The 26066-nt window shown below is 42.4% G+C and overlaps 1 protein-coding gene across 1 annotated transcript in view; it reads right to left on the minus strand.

Annotated features, from left to right (window-relative positions):
* Window positions 1-26066, minus strand: part of PRKDC (protein kinase, DNA-activated, catalytic subunit) — a 427433-nt gene that overhangs the window by 62864 nt on the left and 338503 nt on the right. Inside the window, exon 75 of the mRNA XM_073679277.1 lies at window positions 6535-6622. Within this exon, the coding sequence (XP_073535378.1) occupies window positions 6535-6622 (88 nt within the window). The remainder of the gene's footprint in view (window positions 1-6534; window positions 6623-26066) is intronic.

A 26066-nucleotide genomic window follows, 5' to 3' on the forward strand; every position in this document is an offset into this window, starting at 1 on the left:
CTGAGATAGTGTGCGCAGCCACACACTAAAATAGAAGAGTATTACATTATCTGCCACACTTAAAGGACCTCTGCTAGGCATATTTCATTCCTGAGGGCTTAAAAAGCAGCTCTCGTGGTGACAAGAAGCTGATTTAAACCCCCCAAGAGTGAACTTCACGAGAGCTGTATGTGTGTGATAATAACTTCTATTACTACGGTCTGCATTTCCTGCTTGAATTGACACTAGTGACGTAGCACTCAGCTTTCTCTATAAGTAGAATAGAGCCGGCTACCAAGTGCTACGCCACTAGAGTCAATTCAAGCAGGACATGACTGCTGAAGAACGGTACTAATATCATTTATTATTCCATACATACAACTCTCACGGAGTTCACTCTTGGGGGTTTTAAATCAGCTTCTTACCACCACAAGAGCTACTTTTTTAGCCCTCAAGAGTGAAATATGCCTGGCAGAGGTCCTTTCAATAAATTATTTATTTTAAAAAAGTGAAATAAAAAAGGATAACCCCCTCATATATTCAATCCCATGTAACCTCATAAATACAGTCCCACGTATATGAGCACATGATTATCAGCATCATATACTGTGGTGATGTGCACTGTACAGCGCCACAGTATATGGTGCTGATTATTATGTGGCTCATATACTGCAATATAAAGGGGTACAATGAGAAGTACTATGGCCATGAGGCCAGAGTACAAGTGCCAGCTCATATACTCAGCATATGAGCTGGTACTTGTAGTACTCCAGCCTCATGACTATAGTATTTCTCATTTTACATTTCTCATTGTTATATGCAGTATACTGCTGGAGTACTAAAAGTACCAGCTCATATGCTGAGTATTCTGCCAACAGTTCATATACTCAAGCAAAAGCTCATATAGTCAGCATTATTGGCGGGCATTACCTTGGCGGCGGGCAAATGCGAGATTCTCTCCGCTCTCAGGATGACGCGCCGGCCTCGGTGACGTCATTAAGTCACGCGAGGTTCAAAGCTTGCGCATGTGTTATTGTACACGTCTCCTACATTGTAAGAAGGCGTGACTGCGCATCGAGCGCATTGCCGGGAAACAAAACACAGGGGGCACCATAGTTTGGGGAACTTTCCCCGCGGCACACCCCACCATGTGTCGCGGCACACTGGTTGAAAATCACTGTCCTAGGGAATGGTGCAGACTACTGGGAACAGAACGCAATGATCAGAAGAAGAAAAGGAAACTTAACTCGGTCAAAACCTGGATCGGGACAGTGGATCAAGAATAAGCCAAGACATATATTTCCGGTTGAAAATAAATAGTAATATGTCCTGTGACACTGATTTTGTCATATATCTGATTGAATGCACGTGTCTCAAGCAATATGTCGGTAGAACTATGCAACCCTTTCATAAAAGACTAAATTCTCATAGGCACAATGTTGCTACAGGTTTTTTAAAACATGGTTTATCACGTCATATGGCAATCCATCACAATAAAGACTTTGGGTGTCTTAAAATCATGCCCATAGAGCACATTCTGTGCACCACTCCCAATAGAATTCAGTGACTCAATAGGAAAGAGATATACTGGATATATCAACTAAATACTTTGAAACCTTGGGGTCTCAATGAAATATCAGAGGTTTTAATTTGAAAGTACTGGCAAATATAATTTACAGTACCTCTACATGGTCAGGAACATATGTCTTGGCTTATTCTTGATCCACTGTCCCGATCCAGGTTTTGACCGAGTTAAGTTTCCTTTTCTTCTTCTGATCATTGCATTCTGTTTCCAGTAGTCTGCACCATTCCCTAGGATACTTTCAGTGCTCATCATACCACCTAGTGGACATTAATGTGCATGACTATTCTCTAGTACTACACCGGTAATACGGACACACTCCTAAAGAAATCATTAATGTTCTGCAAATAATTCTGGTTGCAGATATGATCACATATTCTATTATAAGAAGAATAAAAAAAAAAAAAATTGGGGGAACAATTGATTGTATGTGAGTACACATTTCATGCATTTGGGCGGTATAATAGAGACAAGGGTAACTGGCACATTTCTTAATATGTATCTTCCAATAAGACACATTCTCTTCTTAGGCACTGTCTTTTGGATCTTGACATACATTTTTATTTTGTTTAGTATGTACGGTACATATAAGTTAGATATAGCTTTTAATATTCGTTTATTACTTCCTATCAGAACAAGATCAGTCTCAATATACATGAGCACCCGTGGCTTAGAGGGTTGCACCATGATTAGGAGCTAAACACAATCCAGTTGATCGCAATACAACAGGTTCAATTCCCACTTCAGGAATTATTCATATATATATTTTTTTTCATTATTTATTTTTTTGCATTGAACTATATCGGTTCTTAATTATTTTTTAATCATACTAACAACATTTTATTCCCGACGCATATATACATTGATGGATACTCAAATTTATGCCTTTTTATCGATTTTCTGCCTTAATGGCCACCTTGTTTTGGCGCCAGTTTTTTTCACATTTTTTGTATATATATGTCCACTCCTTGCTATACCTGACACAAGCTATGCATTGATGAAGAGGACAGGACGTCCACGAAACGCGTCTGATTTTAGCTTCTAAATAAATGGACACTTAACCAAGTACTGGGTATTGCATCCCTTCTTTTGACCCGGAGGAGCGTGGAATCATTGGCACTTTCTTGCATCCACAACTTATGGTATTCCTTCAGTAATAGCATTGAAGATGGGTCATGGCTGGGTCTTCCAGCATGACAATGACCCGAAACATACAGCATGGGCAACTAAGAAATAGCTCTTTAAGAACCATTTCAAGGTAATAGAGTGGCCTAGCCAGTCTCCAGATCTGAACCCAATAGCAAATCTCTGGAACTCAATGTTGCAACAGCCCCGAAACCTGAAAGATCTGGAGAGATCTGTATGAAGGAGTGGGCCAAAATCCATGCTGCAGTGTGTGCAAAGTTGGTCAAGAACTACAGGAAACGTCTGACCTCTGTAATTGCAAACAAAGGTTTCTGCACCAAATGTTAAGTTCTGTTTTTCTATTGTATCAAATACTTATTTCATGCACTAAAATGCTAATTAATTATGTAAAGTCATACAATGTGATTTTCTGGATTTTATTTTTAGATTCTGTCTCTCACAGTTGAAGTGTACCTACGATAAAAATTACAGACCTGTCCCATTCATTGTAGGTGGGAAAAGATACAAAATCGGCAGTGTATCAAATACTTATTTTTCCCACTGTAGGTATTGTATGCCATGTATTTTTCTGTTGTATTGTCTATCTTTTTACTATATTTTATTGTTTTTATCATGTTTTCCAATAAAGATTACTATATTTTTACCATTTGCACTTCAATTACTTCCTCTCTTTTTCAGCTATTTATTGTTGCAATATTGTCGCAATACACCAGAGCTGAGAGAGAAGCAAAAGATGTGTTTGCAAGAAGACAAAGTTAATTTCTCCTGTTCTGTGTTAGTTACTTGTCTCACACTGGTAACTCCCTCTTCATGTAAAATAAGCGTTAGAGGCGGCGTATTCTTCCAGACAGCGTCCTCCCCACAGCCTGGAAGAGGTCATTTATATAAAGTGATAAAAGATCATTTATAGACATCTGATATGAGACATACAGGGATCACTCTCCTCAGCAGTCTATAACCTTACATGCCCATATTAATAGTTTGCATAGGTCAAATGTGGTGACAGATTCCCTTTAATTAATATGCAGTGGCGGAGTTGAAGTACACTAAAATTTTGGTGTAAATTACACAATTTTTGATAAATGTAGGCCAGTACATCTTTATCATACAATATTATTTGTACCATACTAAATTAAAACAGAAGGTCCCAAAAAAATATAAAAGCATAAGGGCAGGAGCCAAATACATTTACACATGTTATGCACATGAAGACTATAAGAAGTCACCTTATCCCCTCACCGCCAGGCGATTTTCCATTTTTTCCTCCCCTTCTTCAAAACTTTTTTATTTTTCCATCCATATGACCATAGGAGGGCTTGTTTTTTGCATGACAAGTTGTACTTTTGAATATCATGATTCATTTTATCATCATGTGATGCACTGGAAAGCAGGGAAAAATTCCAAGTGCGTTGAAATTTCACAATTTTTTTTTTTTTTTTTGGGGGGGAGGGGTTATTTACCATGTTTACTATACTGTAAAACATGTATAGTTTTTTTATTATTTAAGTGGTAAAAGAAACATTTTGGAAAAAAAAAAAATTATTTGTGCCATCATTTTCAAGAGCCGTAATGCTTTCAATGTTCGGGATATATTGCTGTGTAATGGCTATTTTTTTGCAGCCTGAGCTAACGTTTTTACTGAAACCATTTTGGGGTAGATAAGATGTTTTGAAAAAAAAAATTGAATTCTGGGGTTTTGATTTTTTTATCGTTACACCGTTTGCCGAATGTATTTAATTTTGATAGCTCGAACTTTTACGAATGCAAATATGTATATATTTTTTTTTAATGGGGCAAAAGAGGGATGATTTGAACTTGTGTTTTTTTTTCTTATTTTAGAAAACTTTTTTTAAAACTTTTTACTGTATTTAATAGTCCCCTTAGGGAACTTGAAGCTGTGATTGTCTGATCGCTTGTACTATACATATGTATAGTGAAAATCACAATCTCCTATGAACGCCAGCTGAAGGCTGGTTTTACAGGAGAATCATCATGACAAGACCTACAGCAGGCCTTCGGCTGTCATGGCAACCCATTAGTGCCCCGCGATCAAATCACGGGAGCGCCTATGGGCAAGTGGAATGATTCGCCCCACTGCAGGCATGTGTTAAATGCCACTGTCAGAGATTGACAGCAGAATTTAACAGGTTAACAGCCACAGGTGGTGTGCTACTACATCTGCAGCTGTTAAAGCCATATTATGGCTTATTAAATCAGCCATCATCTGCCGGGAATGATGTGGACTAACACATAAGTAGGGACTGGGCTGCAATATGCCCAATAATAGAAATCTCAGGCCCTACAGGATATAAGGATATGTGCACTGTAGAAAAGCCAAAAGCGTTAAATCCTAGTACTACAGTACCTAATTAGTACCTGGATAGCCATGACTAGAAGCAGTCCATGTGTTCACTGGTCAGTCAGCTGGGGAAAGCTGAGCAGAGTGGATTGTGTTCGAGCTGGAGAGAGACAAGCCACCATCTCTCTGAGAAGAGACTGCACAGGTCGTGTACACTAAACTGCAAGTATCATTGGTTGCAATGGACAACAACGGTTTTGTATGACCGAACTGGAACTAGCACAGCTGTGTCTTAAGTCACCAGAGCCTGTATTGTTTAGTTAGCACTTGGACAAGGCTAGAGATGTGTTTATAGTTTTGTTTTCGCTACTGTGAAACTAGTAGAAATTACATTTTTTCAGTTTATGACATAAAAACCCAGTGGCTTCGTGTTTCAAGCGGCTGCCCAAGAGAGTGAACCTATACAGCACACGTTAGGCCCAATTTATCAAGACCGGCATTGTTCACGCTGGTCTTGATGAGGGGGCGTGCTGGAGTCAGGCATGGCATTATAATGATATGCAATTGATGAAAAAATGGGAACAAAATTTCCAAAACATCTCGATTTGCCGACTAATGGTGCCCCAGATGTGCTTGATGGAAGACAAGTCCGGAGATGCGGCAGGCCATGGTAATATGTTTAGGCCACAATGGCTGCTCACAGTAGGACATGCAACATGCAGCCTGGAATTGTTGGGTTGAAAAACAGCTCCTGGGAAACTTTGGAAAAACGGTTGTACAACTGGTTCCGCGACCAAAACAATGTAATGCTTCTCCCCACATCGCTATAGTTAATTGATAGGTCTGTTTCATGAGTATTCCTAATGAGTGACCTGTCAATCAACTGAAGTGAGGCAGCACTGGACTAGTCCAGTCTTTACCTATGGTCCCCGGCCGGCCAGCTTTTCAAACTATGTTGTTGTCTCTGAAATGCCCCAGCATTTCAGAGTAAAACATATCTGGCCTCACAAGTGGACACAAACCTAAGAGGGCTCGTGTGCAAAAACAATATGTGGGCCCTTTGCAGTCCAACAGCTCATCATAATGTAGAATCGCACCTGCTTTCGAGGTGGTAGTGGCCCTCTCACCTCTTGGGCCTCTGTGCAGCTGCACAGGTTACACCAATCGTATTGTCTGGTCCTATCGAGCCGCTTGGCCACAGCACAGGTGCACACACAGAACAGCCTAATTAGCAAGTTTGATTAAACTTCAGTTTCTGCAGAATGGAGGCAGCAATAGAACAATAAAGGTGTGATTTGTATAGAGGCTATATCCCCTACAAGGCTACCTGCTTAGCTTATAATGTCTGTTTGGGCTGCAGACTTCCTTTCCAAAATTATAAAAAAAAATGGAATACAACAATAAAAAGAAAAAAAAAAGAGAAAAAATGGTTTGCTTAAAAGCTAAAGGGGACTTTGAAGGGAAGGGATTAATGCTACTTTAAAACAACAACATGAATAACAATATCCTCACAGTCCATTCTTCTCACCTGTAAAACCTGTCCAGGACTTGACAGCTGCTCCAAGGCTTGAATAAAATCTTTAATCAATCCATTTTTATCCAGCTTTCTCTGAATTCTGAAATTGACACACATACATGTTCCATTGTAAAGATAATAAAATAATAAAATAGCAAATCCCAATTATTTTAATTATTCATACTACAAATAAATTCTTCAGGTATTATACGGTCTTACTACTGGAAAAAAACTGAAAGCGTCTCAGGAATCCATGTGAAAAAAAGGTACAACACTCCACAATGGCGAGGCAAGCTGCCATATCAAATCTAGGTAGATCAGAAAAACATATACCGTAGCTGCCGTTTACTTTGACTTAAAGGGAGCCTTTAATTCATTCATTAATACATTTTTTCCTCTTGTCTAGTTTTTGGAGTTTTTAACCAGTTTTTCATTTGCGCCTTATTCTAAATCTGTACCTTTTTTAACCACTTCCCAACATGGCCAATTTCCATTTTTGCATTTTCGTTCTTACTTCCCTTCTTCCAAAAGCCATACTTTTTCCTATCCACACATTATGAAGGTTTGTTTTTTTTGTGAGAGGTATTGTGCTTTTGAACGACACTATTCATTTTACCACAGAATGTACTGGAAAATGGCAAAAAAAATTCCAAGTGCGGAGGTATTGAGAAAAAATATGCAGTTGTTTCTTGGGAATTGTTTTCACAATGTATATTGTGTGGTAAAAAAAGACCTAGCAATAGGATTCTTCTCGTCAGTATGATTATGGCAATATCAAACTTGTTCAAGTTTTTTTTATTATTTTAGTGGTAAAAAAGATTGGTAATTTGTAAATAAAAAAAAAAAAAAAAATTGGATTGTGTTGTCATTTTCCAAGACCCATAACATTTTTATCTTTCAGTCGATGGAGCTATGTGGGGGCCAATTTTTTGCAGGGTGAGACACCATTTTCATTTATACAATATTAAGATAGATACAGTGGCTTGCGAAAGTATTCACTCCCTTGGCATTTTTTTGTGTTTTGCTACATCACAACCTGGAATTTCACTTTTTTTTTTTTTTGGGGGGGGGGGGGGTTGCAACTGTTCATCTTAAGAACAGCCTACAACTGTGAACATTTGTTTTTCTTTTAAATGTGAAGCAAACAAAATAGGACAAAATAACTGAAAACTTCAGTGTGTTCAGTGTGTATTTCTATCTATTAACCTAAAGTCAGTACTTTGTAGAGCCTCCTTTTGCGGCAATTACAGTGGCAAGTCACTTTTGATAAGTCTATATGAGCTTTCCACTGGGATTTTTGCCCATTACTCAAGTTCTGCTTTAGCTTCTTCAAGTTAGATGGTTTCCTCTGGTGAACAGCAATCTTCATGTCTGACCACAGATTCTCCATTGGATTAAGGTCTGGGCTTTCACTAAGCCACTCCAAAACATTTACACGTTTCCCCTTAAACCACTCGAGTGTTTCTTTAGCACTATGATTTGGGTCATTGTCTTGTTGGAAGGTGAACCTCCTTCCCAGTCTCAAATCACTGACAGACTGAAACAGGTTTTGCTCAAGAAAATCCTTGTATTTTGTACCATCTATCCTCCCCTCGACTCAAACCATTTTCCCTGTCGCTGCTGCTGAAAAACATCCTCACACCATGATGCTGACAGCACCATGTTTCACTGTGGGGATGGTGTTCTTGGGGTGATGGGCTGTGTTGGTTTGGCGCCAGACATAGCGCTTACCTTGGTGGCCAAAAAGTTCAATTTTGGTCTCATCTGACCACAGCACCTTCCTCCATACATTTGGGGAGTCTCCCACAGGTCTTCTGGCAAACTCAAAATGAGCCTTACAATTCGTGTGTGTAAATAAAGGCTTTTTTCTGCCCACTGTTTCATAAAAACCACCTCTATGGAAGTGTACGGCTTATTGTGGTCGTATGGACAGATACTCCAGTCTCTGCTTGGGAACACCGCAGTTCCTTCAGGGTTACCTTTGATCGCTGTGCTGCCTCTATAATTAATGCCCTCCTTGCCCGGCGGGCTGGGAGGTTTGTGATGGTACCATGTTCTTTCCATTTGATGATAATGGATTTGATGGTGCTCTGGGGAATCATCAGAGATTGGGATTTTTTTTTTTTTTTTTTTTTTTTTTTTTTTACAATCTAGCCCCGACTTGTACTTCTCAACAACTTTGACTCAACTGAATTTGTTTGGAGATCTCCTTGGTCTTCATGGTGTTGTTTGGTTAGTGGTGCCTCTTGCTTAACCCCTTTACAACCCATGGCGTATTAGTACGCACATTTGCGATCCCCCCGTTCAGTGAGGGCTGCTGCGCTGAGCCCTCACTGAACCGAGCACATGTCAGCTGATTCTTACAGCTGACATGTGCCCGCAATAGCCCCGGGTGGAATCGCGATCCACCCGCGGCTGTTAACATGTTAAATGCCGCTGTCAATCTCCGACAGCGGCATTTAACGCGCGCTTCCGGGTAGCGCGTCATAAGCCCCACCCATCGACGACCCCGTCACGTGATCGCGGGTCACCGATGGGTGGGCATGACAACCCAGCGTCTGCAGCAGACGCCTGTGGTTGTCATGATCTGGTCGCTATGAGCGCCACCTAGTGGTCGGCGCTCATAGCACAGGACCATTTCTGCTGCATGCAGGGGATCTGCTCGTCCCCTGTATGTAGCAGAGCCGATCAGACAACTGCTGCTTCTAGGCTCCTATGGAGACTATTGAAGCATGCAAAAGGTAAAAAAAAAAAAAGTTTTTAAAAACATAAAAGTAATAAAAAAAAGATAAAAGTTTAAATCACCCCCCTTTCACCCCATTCAAAATAAAATATAAAAAAAAACACCTACATAGACATATTTGGTATCGCCGCGTTCAGAATCGCCCGATCAATATAAAAAAAAGAATTAATCCGATCAGTAAATGGCGTAACGAGAAAAAAATTCCAAACGCCAGAATTACGTTTTTCGGTCCCAGCAAAATTGCAATAAAATGCAGTAAAGGGCGATCAAAACATTGGATCTACCCCAAAATGTTATCAATAAAAACGTCAGCCCGGCGCGCAAAAAATAAGCCCTCACCCAGCCCCAGATCTCGAAAAATGGAGACGCTACAGGTCTCGGAAAATGGCGCTATTTTATTTTTTTTACCAAATTTAAGAATTTTTTTCACCACTTAAATATAAAAGAACCTATAGATGCTTGGTGTCTACGAACTCGTAATGACCTGGAGAATAAGAATGGCAGGTCAGTTTTAGCATTCAGTGAACGTGGTAAAAAAAGTAAATAAAAAACAACTGTGGTATTGCACTTTTTTTGCAATTTTACCGCACTTGGAATTTTTTTCCCGTTTTCCGGTACGCGATATGGTAAAACTAGTAATGGCGTTGAAAAGGACAACTCGTCCCGCAAAAAATAAGCCCTCAAATGGCCATATTGACCAAAAAATAAAAACGCTATGGCTCTGGGAACAAGGGGAGCAAAAAACGAAAAAGCAAAAACGACAAAACCCAAGGTTGCGAAGGGGTTAAAGGTGTTGCAGCCTCTGTGGCCTTTCAGAAAAGGTAAAGTGTATACACCGCGTGCAGAATTATTAGGCAAATGTCTATTTTAATCACTTCGATACTTTTTATACATGTTGTCCTACTCCAAGCTGCATAGGCTTGAGAGCCAACTACCAATTAAGTAAATCTGGTGATGTGCATCTCTGTAATGAGCAGGGGTGTTGTCTAGTGACATTAACACCCTATATAAGGTGTGCTTAATTATTAGGCAACTTCCTTTCCTTTGGCAAAATGGGTCAGAAGAGAGATTTGACTGGCTCAGAAAAGTCCAAAATTGTGAGATGTCTTGCAGAGGGATGCAGCAGTCTTGAAATTTCCAAACTTTTGAAGTGTGATCACCGAACAATCAAGAGCTTCATGGCAAATACCCAACAGGGTCGCAAGAAGCGTGTTGGCCAAAAAAGACGCAAAATAACTTCCCATGAATTGAGGAAAATCAAGCGTGAAGCTGCCAAGATGCCATTCGTCACTAGTTTTGCCATATTTCAGAGCTGCAACGTTACTACAGTATCAAAAAACACAAAGTGTGCGATACTCAGGGACATGGCCAAGGTAAGGAAGGCTTAAAAACGACCACCTTTGAACAAGAAACATAAGATAAAACATCAAGCATGGGCTAAGAAATATCTTAAGACTGATTTTTCAAAGGTTTTACGGACTGATGAAATGAGAGTGACTCTTGATGGGCCAGATGGATTGGCCAGAGGCTGGATCAGTAAAGGGCAGAGAGCTCCACTCCGACTCAGACGCCAGCAAGGTGGAGGTGGGGTACTGGTATGGGCTGGGATCATCAAAGATGAACTTGTGGGACCTTTTCGGGTTGAGGATGGAGTGAAGCTCAACTCCCAGACCTACTGCCAGTTTCTGGAAGACAACTTCTTCAAGCAGTGGTACAGGAAGAAGTCGGTATCGTTCAAGAAAAAGATGATTTTCATGCAGGACAATGCTCCATCACATGCATCCAACTACTCCACGGCGTGGCTGGCCAGTAAAGGTCTAAAAGAAGAAAAAATAATGACATGGCCCCCTTGTTCACCTGATCTGAACCCCATGGAGAACCTGTGGTCCATCATAAAATGTGAGATCTACAGGGAGGGAAAACAATACACCTCTCGGAACAGTGTCTGGGAGGCTGTGGTGGCTGCTGCACGCAATGTTGATGGAAAACAGATCAAGCAACTGACAGAATCTATGGATGGAAGGCTGCTGAGTGTCATCATAACGAAAGGTGGCTATATTGATCACTAATTTTTGGGGTTTTTGTTTTTGCATGTCAGAAATGTTTATTTCTAAATTTTGTGCACTGATATTGGTTTACCTGGTGAAAATAAACAAATGAGATGGGATTATATTTGGTTTTTATTAAGTTGCCTAATAATTCTGCACAGTAATAGTTACCTGCACAAACAGATATCCTCCTAAGATAGCCAAATCTAAAAAAACCCCACTCCAACTTCCAAAAATATTAAGCTTGGATATTTATTAGTCTTTTGGGTTGATTGAGAACATAGTTGTTGATCAATAATAAAAATAATCCTCTAAAATACAACATGCCTAATAATTCTGCACACAGTGTATACTTTCAGACCATGTGACACTTAGATTGCACACGGGTGGACTTCCTCTCACTAAGCATGTGACTTATGAAGGTAACAGCTTGCACCAGAAATTTTTAGGGGATTCATAACAAAAGGGGTGAAAACATATGCACATGCCAATTTTTAGTTATTTGATCCCATAAATTAAATGTATACCTATATTTTTCTCACTTCACTATTTAGTGCTGAAGCATCACACTCAAATCGGATAACAAAAATATTTAAACACAGGTTGTTATGTAACAAAATAGGTAAAAAGCCAAGGGGGGTGAACACTTTCGCAAGCAGACTATGCTATACTATGATTAAGAACATTCAGTTCGAAACGTGTAAGTTTGTGCATGCCATAATGAACTGAATTGTTTTAACCAATCATGAATTTCTTTAAAATATTTTTTTCAAATAAAAGGTTTTTAATTCATTGAAATTCACCCCGGAATTGTGGCTGGATACACTCCTTGAAACCGTATCTATACTACCAACTCCAGCTTCACATCCCTGCACTACTGGTGGAATAGAAGATTTTTCAGGTGAGCTGATAAATACTTTTTAAAATTTTCGCAAGCTACTGTATGACATTTTGATCACTTCTTGCAGCTTTTTTTTGTGATGTTGGGGTCAGATTCTGACTGTGTGCTATAGCCATTAACTACCAGGTATGGGGCAGGCTCACGGGGTGAGCTCTATACAGCTGCTCTCAACTTGCACTGTACATGTACCGCGGATGTCGTGAAAGGGTTAAAGCCTACTTTTTGTGTGTTCTACTTTTATTTTCGTCATTGTTGGCGGGGGTTGAGGTTTCCAGTTTCTTTCAGCTTATTAATCAATTGTGACTTTTTAAAAAAGACACATTTTTACATGGAGTAAATTTTTTTAGGAAAGTATGACATTTCTGAGCTAATTTTGCAACATTTTAGCAGAACATGTGACTTTTTGTGCTAAAAAGCTGCAAAAAGGTTAAAGACAAAAGTACACGGCATGTTTGATTTTGTTCACAATTCATGAACCTCGTGCATCATTTTAAGGAATTTAGTGCAAAAAATGTCAACGAATATCATGAGAGAAAAAAAGAAAAGTGACTTGATGAATGATGAATCGGACCATATGTGTCTAAGCTGACTAGGCCGAGGCAGGTCACCCAAAGGTTTCCCCTCTCCCCAGTGGACTAACAGGTCTCTTCCTATGTTTCAACATAGAAAAAGACTGGTCAGTCAAACAGATCCAGAAGCAGGGGGGTCTACTGTTTTCTTTAATTACATCTTGGTAATTAAATGTTTATCTTGGCCTCTAAGCCATACATAGAGGGTGAATGTCGTCAACGCTACAAGTTGGCAATTTACACAGATAATTAGTTTTATCTTCACCTCCAACACATCTATAAGTTTTCCTAACATTTCCAGATTTTTTGTGCTCTAATCAACTATAAGTCTATTCTATATAAATCCTCGATACTAACTGTATCCATCAAGATTGGAAGCACAATTCTAAAATTTAATCTTTTTTTATTGAAAATTGCTCCCTCTTATATTGTCTACTTTGTTAAGCATTAGATATGAGCAAATTGATGCGCAGGGCCTGGGTCCCACAGCTACATTAGCAGTCTATGGTCGCTGAATCAGAACCCTGCAAACCGCGTCCTACCTGCCAGAATCCCCAGGGCGACGCCATCATTACGGAGTGACGCACGCTGGGCATAGCACCTAACCTACTAATTAGTACTCTGTTCTCAATCCTCCTGTCTGGTGGCCACAAACCAGTGAGCAGGCTGCTGTAACAGGGTCCTGTGAATCGATTTGTTAATTTCTAATGTCTAAAGAAGGAGCACACTTAAAATAATAAAAATGTCTGGAATTGTGTCTCCTTTCTGGCGATTGATACAATTCGTACCATGGATTTATATGAAATAGTCTTGTCGTTGCTTAAGGCACCAAAGATCAGGAAATGTTAGAAAAACGGTTGGCTGGGTTGGAAGTGAAGAGAATCATCTGTATAAAGTCACAAACTTGCATGTAGAGTTGCCAGCATTCACCCTCAATATTGAGTAGTTGGAAAGGATAAATGTTCTGAGTCTTTCAGCTAACTTTGCAATATAATAGATCATCAATATTAGTAAAATGGGCCAATAATTGACACAGACTAAGGCAGGGGTCTCAAACTCGGTAGAGTAAATGGGCCGCACATAAAAAAAATTTAAACTGGCGAGCCGCATTCCTTTCAAATTGAATACAGTACAAAATTATTGTTAAACAATTATTTATTTGAACTACTATAACAATTCTACATTACTGTACTATAATACTGCTAGGTTTAAACTTAACGGAAATTTTCCGGCTTACTCCACATGCTTATTTTAACAATCCAGTTTTCCAGTTCAAGTGTCGCAAAATTCAGTCTGGCTGCTCAGTTGGCAGATACGATAATGTCAAGATTGGGCTTGAAATCATGAGCATTGGCCAATCGCAATGTTGCACAAAGATGTTTATCTGTAAGTCTTGACCATAATGCTGATTTGTTAAGCTTCATTGAAGAGAAAAACTGTTCGCATACGTATGTACTTTCAAACATGGCCATGATCCTGGCAGTGGCTTTAAGAAGTTTTGGAATTTTTTCTCGTGCGACAAACCTATAGAAATCCGGAACACCAATGTCCATATACTTCTGTTTAAGAACAATGTCGCATTGCAAGTCCACAATCTCCATCTGCAGATCTTCTGCAACACAAGCAATGTCTACCGCAAATGGAGTGGCGAAGAGTGTAAATTCAGCTTCAAGATCCTGAAACTCATGAAAATGTTTATCTAGTTACTATAACTCTTGTAGTAACTGAGAAATTATATTGGAATAGTAGTTCAAGCGTTCTGGTTCAGCTCGTACCAGCGACTGCATAGCTGAGAAATGAGCCAAATTGCCAGACTGCAGCTGCTGGGCCACAAAGACAGCTACATCTGATTGCTTTTATACTATCAAGCATCATTCTAATCATCTGCTTTGGGTCCTGGAGCTTCAAGTTGAGTGCGTTGAGGTGTTCTGTGACATCTGTTAGAAACGCTATGTCAGATAGAAAAGCTGGGTCAGAAAGTTGGAAAGCCTCTTTATCTTTAAGTGCCATAAAAAGCGCTATCTCTTGTCTCAAAGCAAAAAATCTTTTCAACACTCTTCCCCGACTCAACCATCTGACCTCGGTATGATACAGCAAGTCTCCATATTCACTGTCCATATCAGACGGGAATGAAGTGAACTGCCTATGATTAAGACCTCTTACCCGTATAAAGTTACCAGTCTTAGCACAAAGTCCGTAACTTCTTTCATTTGTACACTTTTTCCGCACAGTGCTTCCTGATGCAGACATAGCACTGAAAGGATCTGACAATGAAAGCTGGTTTCGTTTTGCTTTCAATAATCCCACAACACCAATGTTTTCAGAACACATTGCTGGTGCCCCATCCGTTACCACAGACACCAGTTTATCCCATGGCAGTCCTGCTGTGTTAATACAACCTTCAAGTTCTTTAAAAATGTCCCGACCGGTCGTTGTGCCTTTTATTGGTAATAAATCCAATAATTCCTCGGTTATGTTTAGGTTTTCATCAACCCCACAAATGAACACAGCATAGTATGAAGTATCTGTTACCCCGGTGCTCTTGTCAAGCGCTATGGAAAATGCTTCAAAACTTTGCGCAGCTGCAATCAGTTGCTGATGAATGTCACTAGCAGATTCAGTGATTCTACTAGCAACAGTATTTGCCGACAAGCTTATACCTTCAAACAGTTTTTTTTTGTCCGGACAAATAATTTCACTTGCTTTTATAAAACAGTCTTTAATAAACTAACCCTCAGTAAATGGTTGTGAATGTTTTGCTATCATGTTACTGAGTACAAAACTCGCTTTTACAGAAGCTTCACTTGACCCGTTAATACTTGAGAAGAAGTTTTGCTGTTTTTCAAGAGATCCTTCTCAGCTGATGAAGCTTTTCCTCTCTCAGTTTGCCAGACAGTGCTTCATACTGTCCTCCATGCTGCGTCATGTAATGTCCACGCACATTGAGTCCTTAAGCACTGCGACAAACTGAGAACAAATCAGACACTGGGCTCTCTCTCCTACCTCTGTGACAAAATATAAGTTTTCCCACTTTTCCTGAAATATTCGTTTTTCATCAGCAATCTTGCGCTTTTTTGATGACGATGCCATTTATGATGTTAAACAGGTGCTCTGTGTATTGAAAAATATGTCTGTTAGGCTGGGTACCCACGTAGCGTTTTTCAAGCGTTTATGCTGCGGAATTTCCGCAGCGGAAACGCTTGTTAAACGCTAGGTAATCCGCACCCCATGGTCCCCAAGGGGATTCCGCATGTTCTATGCACATGCTGCGGATTTTTCCGCAGCGTTTATGCTGCGTACAAAAATCCGCAGCATGTCATTTAATTTTGCGGAAGCGCAGCGGAACTCCCGCCATTGACTTGCATTGAGACGCATAGAAACCGCGACTGTACATTTGTACAAGCGGCTTCTATGCGTCTCAATGTGCGGATGGTACCCAGTTCTGGAGGAGAGGAGACTCTCATCCAGACCTGGGTACCATTGTACCTGTAAAAAAAGAATAAAATAACAAATAAAGTTATATTCACCTGTCCGGCGGCTTCTCTCTGAATGCCGGCATCGCTTGAGGACCTGCGGTGACGTCACCGTCATGTGACCGCAGGCCCTTCACCGCTCTGTCTCGCAATATGCCGGCAGCCGGGAACCAGCCAGGAACGAGCGCTGCTGCACACGCCGGGGCCTCGGGGTTGAGTATAGCTTTATTTGTTTTAATTTTTACGGTTCACACTGTATAAATCCATGCCGTTTGCATGGATTTATACAGTGTGACCTAGTTGTCAAGCACTTTCCAAGTGATGCTATCGCCTGGAAAGCGCTTGTCAATCTGCATGCGGAAAAGCATGTGAATCTGCATGTATTCTGCAGGAAAAACACATGCACAATCTGCATGCGTTTTTTCTGCCAGGGAGATGCAGAAATGTTGCAGAAATTTTCTGCTTCATTTCTGCATCTTGGGCACATAGCCTTAGCAACTCCGTCCTGCTCCCATAGAAATGCATCATGGTCCGAGGGCGTATGCGCTGACTGGGCCATGGACTATAATGGTGCTGGCAGAGCGAACATGTGCTCTGTCGTGCATCGCCTACTTGAGGCAGATACTCGAACGTAGTAGACTGCGTCCAGTAGGTGTATACGCCTGAAAATGATGCACGACAGAGCACACGTTGACTCTGTCAGCACCATTATATATTCTATGGCCCCGTCGGCACATACGTCCAAATCCCATTTTATATTGGTTCGGACATTAGCCCCACCGGGACTAACAAACATGGGGAAGAACACAATGTGAAAGGGGCCTTAGCAATATATGAGGCTGCTGTGTTCCGCCCATACAATTGTTAGTTCACTGCCAGAGCAGTTTTCAGCTGATAAAGGGATGTGCCGGGCACCCGCACCCCACTGATCTCATATCACTGATTTATTCAATGAAGTGGCCATTTAATCATTAAAGGGGTTGTCAGACAATTTTATTTTGATGGCCTATCATTAGGACAGGTGATCGATATCTGATCGGTGGGATGCAACTTCCAGCTCCCCCCCACTGATCAGCAGTACCCGATGCCCGTGGTATGTGCTCACTTGCGGAGCGGAACTACACAGCTGCATCAACTGCATAGTGGCCACGGCGGGGCACTTCATATCCACTCTTATTGAATAGGCGTAGATTTGCATTACCCAGTTGCAGCCATTATAAAAGATAGGCCATCAATATAAAAGCAATGGACAATCCCTTTAAGTCCTTCATAATCTCTTTATGTAGTTTCTCACCATAGCAATACCATACATGTCAATATTAAAGAGAACCTGTAATGTCAGAAAACGCTATTTACCTGGAGATATAGAGTCAATCTGCAAGTAAATATCTTTACAATGCTACATGGCCGTCTTACTGTAAGTGCAGCTACCGGGAAAGAATTAACTTATTTCCTCCTGGGAGCTATGGGCTTTCAGTCATAGGAGAAGTTACATTAATAATAATAATAATAGTTTATTTTTATAGCGCCAACATATTCCGCAGCACTTTACAAATTTTAGGGGGGACTTATACAGACAATACAGAATAAGCATATCTCATATCGAACGGAGTGAGGGCCCTGCTCGCGAGCTTACAGTCTATGAGGAAGTGGGGGAGACACAAAAGGTAAAAAGTACATATATTGTATAATGCAGCCTTGATATACTGAATAGGATAAATAATAATACATGGACTGGTCGCCAGCCAGTATGTGTGCAGTCCTGACAGAGGCTTTTATGTGCATGGTTGGTTTGAACCCGAAGTTGAAGAAGATTTTAATATGGGGGAAAGCTGGGATGGACAGAGTGTGTTTAGGTGATACGCCAGTCTAAAGAAATGTGTTTTTAGGGTTCGCTTGAAACTGTGGGTATTGGGAATTAATCGAACTGTCCTGGGTAGTGCATTCCAGAGAATTGGCGCAGCACGCGAGAAATCTTGGAGACGGGAGTGGGAAGTTCGGATTATGGAGGATTTTAGTTTCAAGTCATTTGCAGAACGGAGGGCATGTGTAGGGTGGTAGACTGAGACAAGGGAGGAGATGTAGGGGGGTACTGAAGCATGGAGCGCTTTGTGGGTAAGCGTGATAAGTTTAAAACGAACTCTATATTGGATGGGCAACCAATGCAATGACTGGCACAGGGAAGAGGCATCTGAGTAGCGGTTGGCGAGGAATATGATCCTGGCTGCTGCGTTCAGGACGGATTGGAGAGGGGAGAGTTTAGTAAGAGGGAGACAGATTAGTAGAGCGTTGCAATAGTCAAGACGAGAATGAATAAGAGCGACAGTAAGAGTTTTTGCCGAGTCAAAGGTGAGAAAAGTCCTGATTCTTGAGATGTTTTTGAGGTGTAGATGACATGAACGAGCGAGTGATTTGATGTGAGGAGTGAAAGAAAGATCTGAATCAAAAATGACCCCAAGACAGCGGGCTTGTAGCTGGGGAGTAATGGTTGAGCCACAAACGGAGATGGCAATATCGGGCACAGGTAGATTAATGGAGGGAGGAAAGACGAGTAGTTCAGTTTTTGACAGATTCAGTTTTAGGTAGAGGGAGGACATAATGTTAGACACAGCAGAAAGACAATCACTGGTCTTTTGTAGTAATGCAGGGGTGATGTCCGGAGCAGAGGTGTATAATTGGGTGTCATCAGCATAGAGATGGTACTGAAAACCGAATCTACTGATTGTTTGTCCAATAGGAGCGGTGTATAAGGAGAAAAGAAGGGGGCCTAGGACTGATCCTTGAGGAACCCCGACAGTAAGAGGAAGTAGGGAGGAGGAGGAGCCGGCAAAAGACACAGAGAAGGAGCGGTCAGAGAGATAAGAGGAGAACCAGGAGAGAACCGTGTCCTTGAGGCCAATAGTGCGGAGCATAGTGAGGAGGAGCTGATGATCCACAGTGTCGAATGCTGCAGAGAGATCCAGGAGAATCAGCAGGGAGTAGTGACCATTAGATTTAGCTGTTAGTAGATCATTAGAGACTTTAGTGAGGGCAGTTTCAGTAGAATGTAAAGAGCGGAAACCAGATTGTAAAGGGTCAAGAAGAGAGTTGTCTGAGAGATAGCGGATTAGACGGGAGTGGACCAGGCGTTCTAGGAGTTTAGAGATAAAGGGAAGATTGGAAACGGGTCTGTAGTTGGCCGTGCAGTTCTGGTCGAGGGATGGTTTTTTAAGTAATGGTTGTATGCTGGCGTGTTTAAAAGAAGAGGGAAAGATACCAGATGAGAGGGAAAGGTTGAAAATTTTAGTTAGGTGAGAGGTGACAGCTGGAGCAAGGGACTGAAGGAGATGTGAGGGAATAGGGTCGCTGGTGCAGGTGGTAGGGCGAGAAGATGCAAGGAGCCTGATCACTTCATCTTCCGTGACTGGTTCGAAGTCAGAAAATGAGCAAGATACAATGTGGCGGGGGGGAGCATGCATAACATTTGGGGATTGGGAGAAAATTTCCTGTCGGATATGGTCAATTTTTTCTTTGAAATAGTTAGCCAGATCGTCAGCGCTGAGGTCGGTGGTCGGGGCCTGTGCTGTTTGATTGAGGAGAGAATGAAACGTGTCAAAGAGTCGTTTAGGATTATTGGAAAGTGAGATTATGAGGTTGTTAAAGTAAGTTTGTTTGGAGAGGTGAAGGGCAGAGTTATACGTTTTCAGCATAAATTTATAGTGGAGGAAATCTTCGGGCAGATTTGATTTTCTCCACAGCCGTTCAGCGCACCTGGAGTACCTCTGGAGAAGACGTGTTTGAGGCGTGTGCCACGGTTGTCGCCGTCTATGCCGAATTGTTCTTTGTGTAGGAGGTGCGGCTTCATCCAGGGCGCATAGCATTATTTTGTTATAATGCTTCAATGCAGAGTCGGGACATGAGAGGGAGGAGATTGGGGCCAATGATGATTGCAACCTTTTTATAAATTTCTGGGTGTTAATGGCGCGTAAATTTCTATAAGTGTGGACGGTGGGAGTGTCTTGAGTAGAGTCACAGTTCTTGACAGAGAATGAAAGAAGATTATGGTCAGAGAGTGGAAGGGGAGAGTTAGTAAAGTCATGTACTGAGCAAAGCCGGGAGAAGATCAGGTCCAATGTGTTCCCGTCCTCATGTGTAGGAGAATTAGCAAGCTGTGAAAGGCCGAAGGAGGAGGTTAATGATAAAAGATGCGTGGCAGATGGGGAAAGAGGATCGCCAATTGGGATGTTAAAGTCTCCCATGATTATCGTGGGGATGTCGCAGGATAGAAAATTTGTAAGCCAGGCAGCAAAGTGATCCAGGAATTGACGGGGGGGACCTGGGGGGCGATAGACAACCGCCACTCGCAGGGAGAAGGGCCGGTAGAGTCTGACTGTGTGGGCCTCAAAGGACGGGAAGATAAGGGAGGGTACAGGGGGGATAACCTGAAAAGTACATTTTGTTGAAAGAAGCAGACCAACACCTCCACCTGATCTGTTGTCAGGTCGCGGGGTATGAGAGAAATGTAGGCCACCATAGGAGAGAGCTGCAGCGGCGGTGGTGTCCGACTGCTGGATCCAGGTTTCAGTGAGAGCCAGAAGGTTGAGGGAATTAGAGAGGAAAAAGTCATGGATGTAAGAGAGTTTATTACAAGCTGAGCGTGCATTCCAAAGGGCACAGTTGAATGAGACAGAAGATATGCAGGGAATATTAATGAGATTAGCAGGGTTTCTGAATGTAACAGGGAAAGAGTTAGTGTTATTATTACTGGAGGGTCCTGGGTTGGGAGAAATATCACCTGCGACTAATAGAAGGAAGATACAGAGAGTGAGCAGATGATTGAGTGATTTGTGAGAGCGTTTCCTGCGTTGTATGGTGGGAATGAATGGATCTGCGTGGTATAACATTGTGAAGAGAGCATGACAACTGTACATAGGAGAAGAGAGGAGTGAGGGATTAATATGGATGAAGTGTGCCGCATTTGTGGGAGAACGGTGAATGTGGATGATTGTAGCAACCAGAAAATAAATGGCACAGATACAAATGGTGAATACTGTTTGCCAAAAAGATGACCTGTAAGCAAGTTTGTTGGTTTGTCTTGCATGTCTTACCTGTCTCCTGCCCTGTCCAACTGCCATTTTCTAACTGCCAGGGCACTTTGCTAAATTATGGCACTTCGATAAAGTATGCATAAATGCTGCCCCTTAACTAAGTCTCAATATATAGGGACGTATCTGCTTAGATCTGCACAGATTTAACTCATTAACAATCAATCACTAGCTTAAAAGACATTCATCGCTCACAGCACTGCTCACTATACTGTGTGGCTGTTAGCACGCCCCAGAACTTTTGATTTTCTCCGCACGGATGCGCTGCACATTGAGCTGGCAATCCAAGTGCTGGAGCGTGCTTACAGCAACTACTCATAGTTTAGTAAGCAGGCTTAAGCAACTCCTTGCATGACTGAAAGCTGATGGCTCTTGAAAGAAATATAGTTCAGTTTCTCCCAGTAGCTGAACTTTTAGTAAAGCTGCCAGGAAACGTTGTAACACTATATACCTGCAGATTATTCCTGTATCTGAGGTTTTCAGCTATATCATTTTTGGTATATGGCTTTTTGATAATTTTTTATTCTATTTTCTGTCAGTATGATGAAAAAGCTACATTTTTGGTGCGTTTATTATTTTTTATTCATCATAAGGCTATGGTCACACATTACATTTCTGCAGTGTTTTTTCTGCAACCAAAATTTGCTCTGGCTTATAAGCTGTGTGCCCATGATGCGTTTTTCAAGCGTTTATGCTGCGGAATTTCCGCAGCATAAACGCTTCAAAAACGCTTGGTAATCCGCCCCCAATGGTCCCTAATGACAAGCCGCACTTTCAATGCCCATGCTGCAGTTTTTTCCACAGCGTTTATGCTGCGCTCAAAAATCCGCAGCATGTCCTTTAATTTTGCGGAAGCGCTGCGTAATCGCCGCCATTGACTTGCATTGAGACGCATATAATCCGTGTCAGTACATTTGTACTCACGGATTATATGCGTTTCAATGTGCGAATGGTACCCAAGTCTGGAGGAGAGGAGACTCTCATCCAGACCCGGGTACCATAGAAATTGTAAAAAAAAGAATTTAAAATAAAAAATAAAAGTTTATACTCACCTTCCGATGTCTTCCCGGTGTTTTGTCTGCTCCGTTCAGTGTCTTGCAATGTTCGCGTTGATGTGAAGGGCCTGCCATGACGTCACTGAGTCATGTGACCCATCACATGGCTCAATGACGTCACCGCAGGTCTTTCACACCACCGAGAGCAGTGCCAGACACTGAACGGAGCAGACAAAACACCGGGAAGACATCGGAAGGTGAGTATAATCTTTATTTTTTTTTTATTTTTCACCATTCTTACTGCTTTTTTTAACTAACTTGGTCACACTACTATAAATCCATGCCGGTTGCATGGATTTATATAGTGTGAACAAGTCGTCAAGCACTTTTCCAAGTGATGCTAAAATCGCTTGGAAAAGAGCTTGATAACCCGCATGCAGAAATGCATGCAAAAACGCTTGACAAACGCTTCTACCTGGCGGGAAAACCGCATGTAAAAACCGCATGCGTTTTTCCTGCCAGGGAGAAGCGTAAAAAATACACAGCCATAAGGGCTCTTTCACATGTCAGTATCTCCAGTATGAGTGGTGACAGTTTCCACACGTGCTGGAGACATTGATACACGTAGACCCATTCAAATGAATTGGTCTGTGCTAGGGTTGAGCAAGTATGTTATGTCCGATTATGCTCGGGCCGAGCTCCGAGTATTTATAGCTGCTCGGTGATGTGTTTGAATCGCTCCCGTGTGCATGATTTGCAACTCTTTGACAGCTTTATTACATGTTAGGAATGTGTAAGAAAAAGACATTCCTCACATGTAATAAAACTGTCAAACAGTTGCAAATCATGCACACGGGAGCGATTCAAACATATCACCGAGCAGCTATAAATACTCGGAGCTCGGCCCGAGCATACTCGGCGAAAGGGTTAATAGAACATACTCGCTCAACACTAGTCTGTGCACATCTCAGTGTGTTTCCACAGACCGTGTGTCCGTGTGCTCCACATTTTGACATGTCTGTTTTTTTGCAGATGCACGGTCCGCAAAATGTACCACACGGTGACACGTACCGGTGACTGGGAATCAGCGCTACAGTTAGCGCTGTTCCCAAGCGCTGGGTGCTGAATGCTGCCCTCATCATGATTCCCTGTCGGCGCTGCTATCAGCACCAGCAGGGACAATGATGAGGGTAATAGTGTCTGATCTCCCAGTGTCCACCTGTAAAAATAAGAATAAAAATAATAAAATCCATATACTCACCTATCCTAGGTGTCCCCTGCTGTAATCCTCTGACCGCTGCTGCCAAGGAGTCGGGGAGAATGAGCGGCTCCGAAGCTGCGCTCAATGAGTGACAGGACACGGCTCCTGAGCTCAGCTCCGGAGCCACTCATTCTCCCCGTGTCAGAGGATTACAGCGGGGGACACCTAGGAGAGGTGAGTATATGGATTTTATTATTTTATTCTCAGTTTTTCACAGGGACACAGCGGGAGCAGAAACTACCACTACCCTCATCATTGTCCCTGCTGGTGCTGATTGCAGCGCAGGCAAGGAATCATGATGAGGGCAGCGTTCAGCATCCGGCGCTTGGGAACAGCGCTAACTGTACGCTGATTCCCAGGCGCCGGAATGTGTCATCCTGATGCGGCACGTGGGTCGCACACGGGTGCAACATGCAAAAAAAGGATATCTCTGGTAACGAAAATATATGCGAAACCGGCCTAAAAAACAGGTTTTGCGGCGTTTTTCTACAGTACATTTAATAAAGTCAGTTTTATTCACCAAAAAAGCTGCAAAATCAGTGTTTTCCCACTTTCTTATTGCTATGGGTGCAAAACGCTGCAAAAACGCTTTTGTTCAATGTCCCCATTGGGGCATACGTTCGAACCCTACAAGAAAACGGGATACGGATATATGTGCCTACAGGGCCATAGACTGTAATGATGCCGGCAGAGCAAACGTACGCTCTGCATAATTTTCGGGAGTGCACGCCTTCAGGAGGTGGACACTCAGACATAATAGACTGCATCTGAATGTCCGCTTCCAGTATTTGTACACTTCCAAAAATGATGCCAGCAGAATGCACGTTCGCTCTGTCGGCACCATTACAGTATATGGCCCCATAGGCACATATGTCTGAATCCCATTTTGTGGGAGGGTCCGGACGTATGCCCCGACGGGGACATTGAGCGTAATGTGAAAGCACAGCAAGTGGTACAGATTTATAGTTTGGATCATTTCATATGGGGAGATACCACAAATGTGTACTTTCTTTTTTCACTTTCAAGTTTAGTAGAATACTTTTATTTCATACTTTATCTTGATTTTTACTTTACAGTCACTGATCTAATATTCTGCAATACTTCTGTACTGCAGAATATTAGGTCTGTCTGTCTTATATTGACAGTTCACATGTAGGACCCTGCATATTCCAGGCCCCAAAGATGGCTAACCTAAAGCCATTACTTGGCCTCAGGTTACCATAGGCTTAAGAGTAAGCCCCTCCCCTGAAATAGCTATCTAGATTCCGCTGCCACAATTGATGGCGGTATCCAAGGGGTTAAACGGCCACGATCGGTTTTAATACCAATCGTGGCCGTTAAAGTAGGTTGTCAGCTGTGATGTACAGCTTACCTCAGCGGATGATCGTGTCGGCTCTGCATGTGAGCCGGCGCTATCATCTCGCTGTACATGCACAGCCACAGTGTATGTCACCTGCAAAATCCAGCAATGGGGGGGGAAGTCACGCCTCCGCTCTCTGTACGCTGGCGTGATATCATCACGCAGCGCCAGAGGGATGTCATCACGTAGGGTCCAGCCACTACGGAGCGGCACACTCCTCCTCTCTGCTAGGGTGAGACTTGTGGTGCACCGTGGGCCACAGATGCCTGCCTCAGGGGCCGCATGCTTGAGACCTCTGGACTAAGGGATCTTGGCTTAGGTATTAAACAAATAGGTATAATTAGAGTTTGCGGGGAAAAAGATTCTTTTAGATATCGATTTGCACATGTCGCTAATGTGAAGGGCCAAGTACTTTATGAATTTTTTATAGAACCGGGTAGGGTAGAGTAGCCAGGGCGTTTTCACGAATAATTTGTATAGTCTGTTCCTCGTTTGTATAAAGGAGCAGAATTAAAAACAACACTCAGAGCTTAATGAACCATACATACTGTGATGTAGCAGACATCCCTTTAATGGTTCAGTGTGTTTGAATGACCATGTACCTTCCCCTTTAACTGACTGGTCACATGACCGTGACATCACACAGGTCCTTATGCACACAGTTAAGGTCCCATCTGTGAGTGTGTGTGTGCTGCAGTATATATAAACCCTGTGTGATTTGTGACAGGTGTGTTCCGGTGTGTAGGAGTTCCTGTGTGTTGGGAGCTCCTGTGTGGGCACCGTGTGTCAGGCACGAGGCTGTTCCCTGTGTGTGTGGGGGAACACCGCTCGTGTGAGGCCTGGAATGGCCTGGTGGACTCCGGTGGAGGTGAAGCCTGGATCCCTCTGTGAGAGTGTGGGGGATGCCAATAAGCCTCGGAGTGCCACACAAGAGGCCTGGTGGACTCCGGTGGAGGTGAAGCCTGGATCCCTGTATGAGAGTGTGAGGGATGCCAGTAAGCCTCGGAGTGCCACACCAGCGTCCTGGAGGGTGAAGCCTGGATCTGGTGACTAGATGCCAGTAAGCCTTGGACGGGAGGACGGCTAGAGACCCATATCTGGGAAGCCGTA

Source organism: Phyllobates terribilis, unplaced genomic scaffold, assembly GCF_046119375.1.
Source record: "Phyllobates terribilis strain yellow unplaced genomic scaffold, ASM4611937v1 Scaffold_4__5_contigs__length_816908805, whole genome shotgun sequence".
Taxonomy (NCBI): domain Eukaryota; kingdom Metazoa; phylum Chordata; class Amphibia; order Anura; family Dendrobatidae; genus Phyllobates; species Phyllobates terribilis.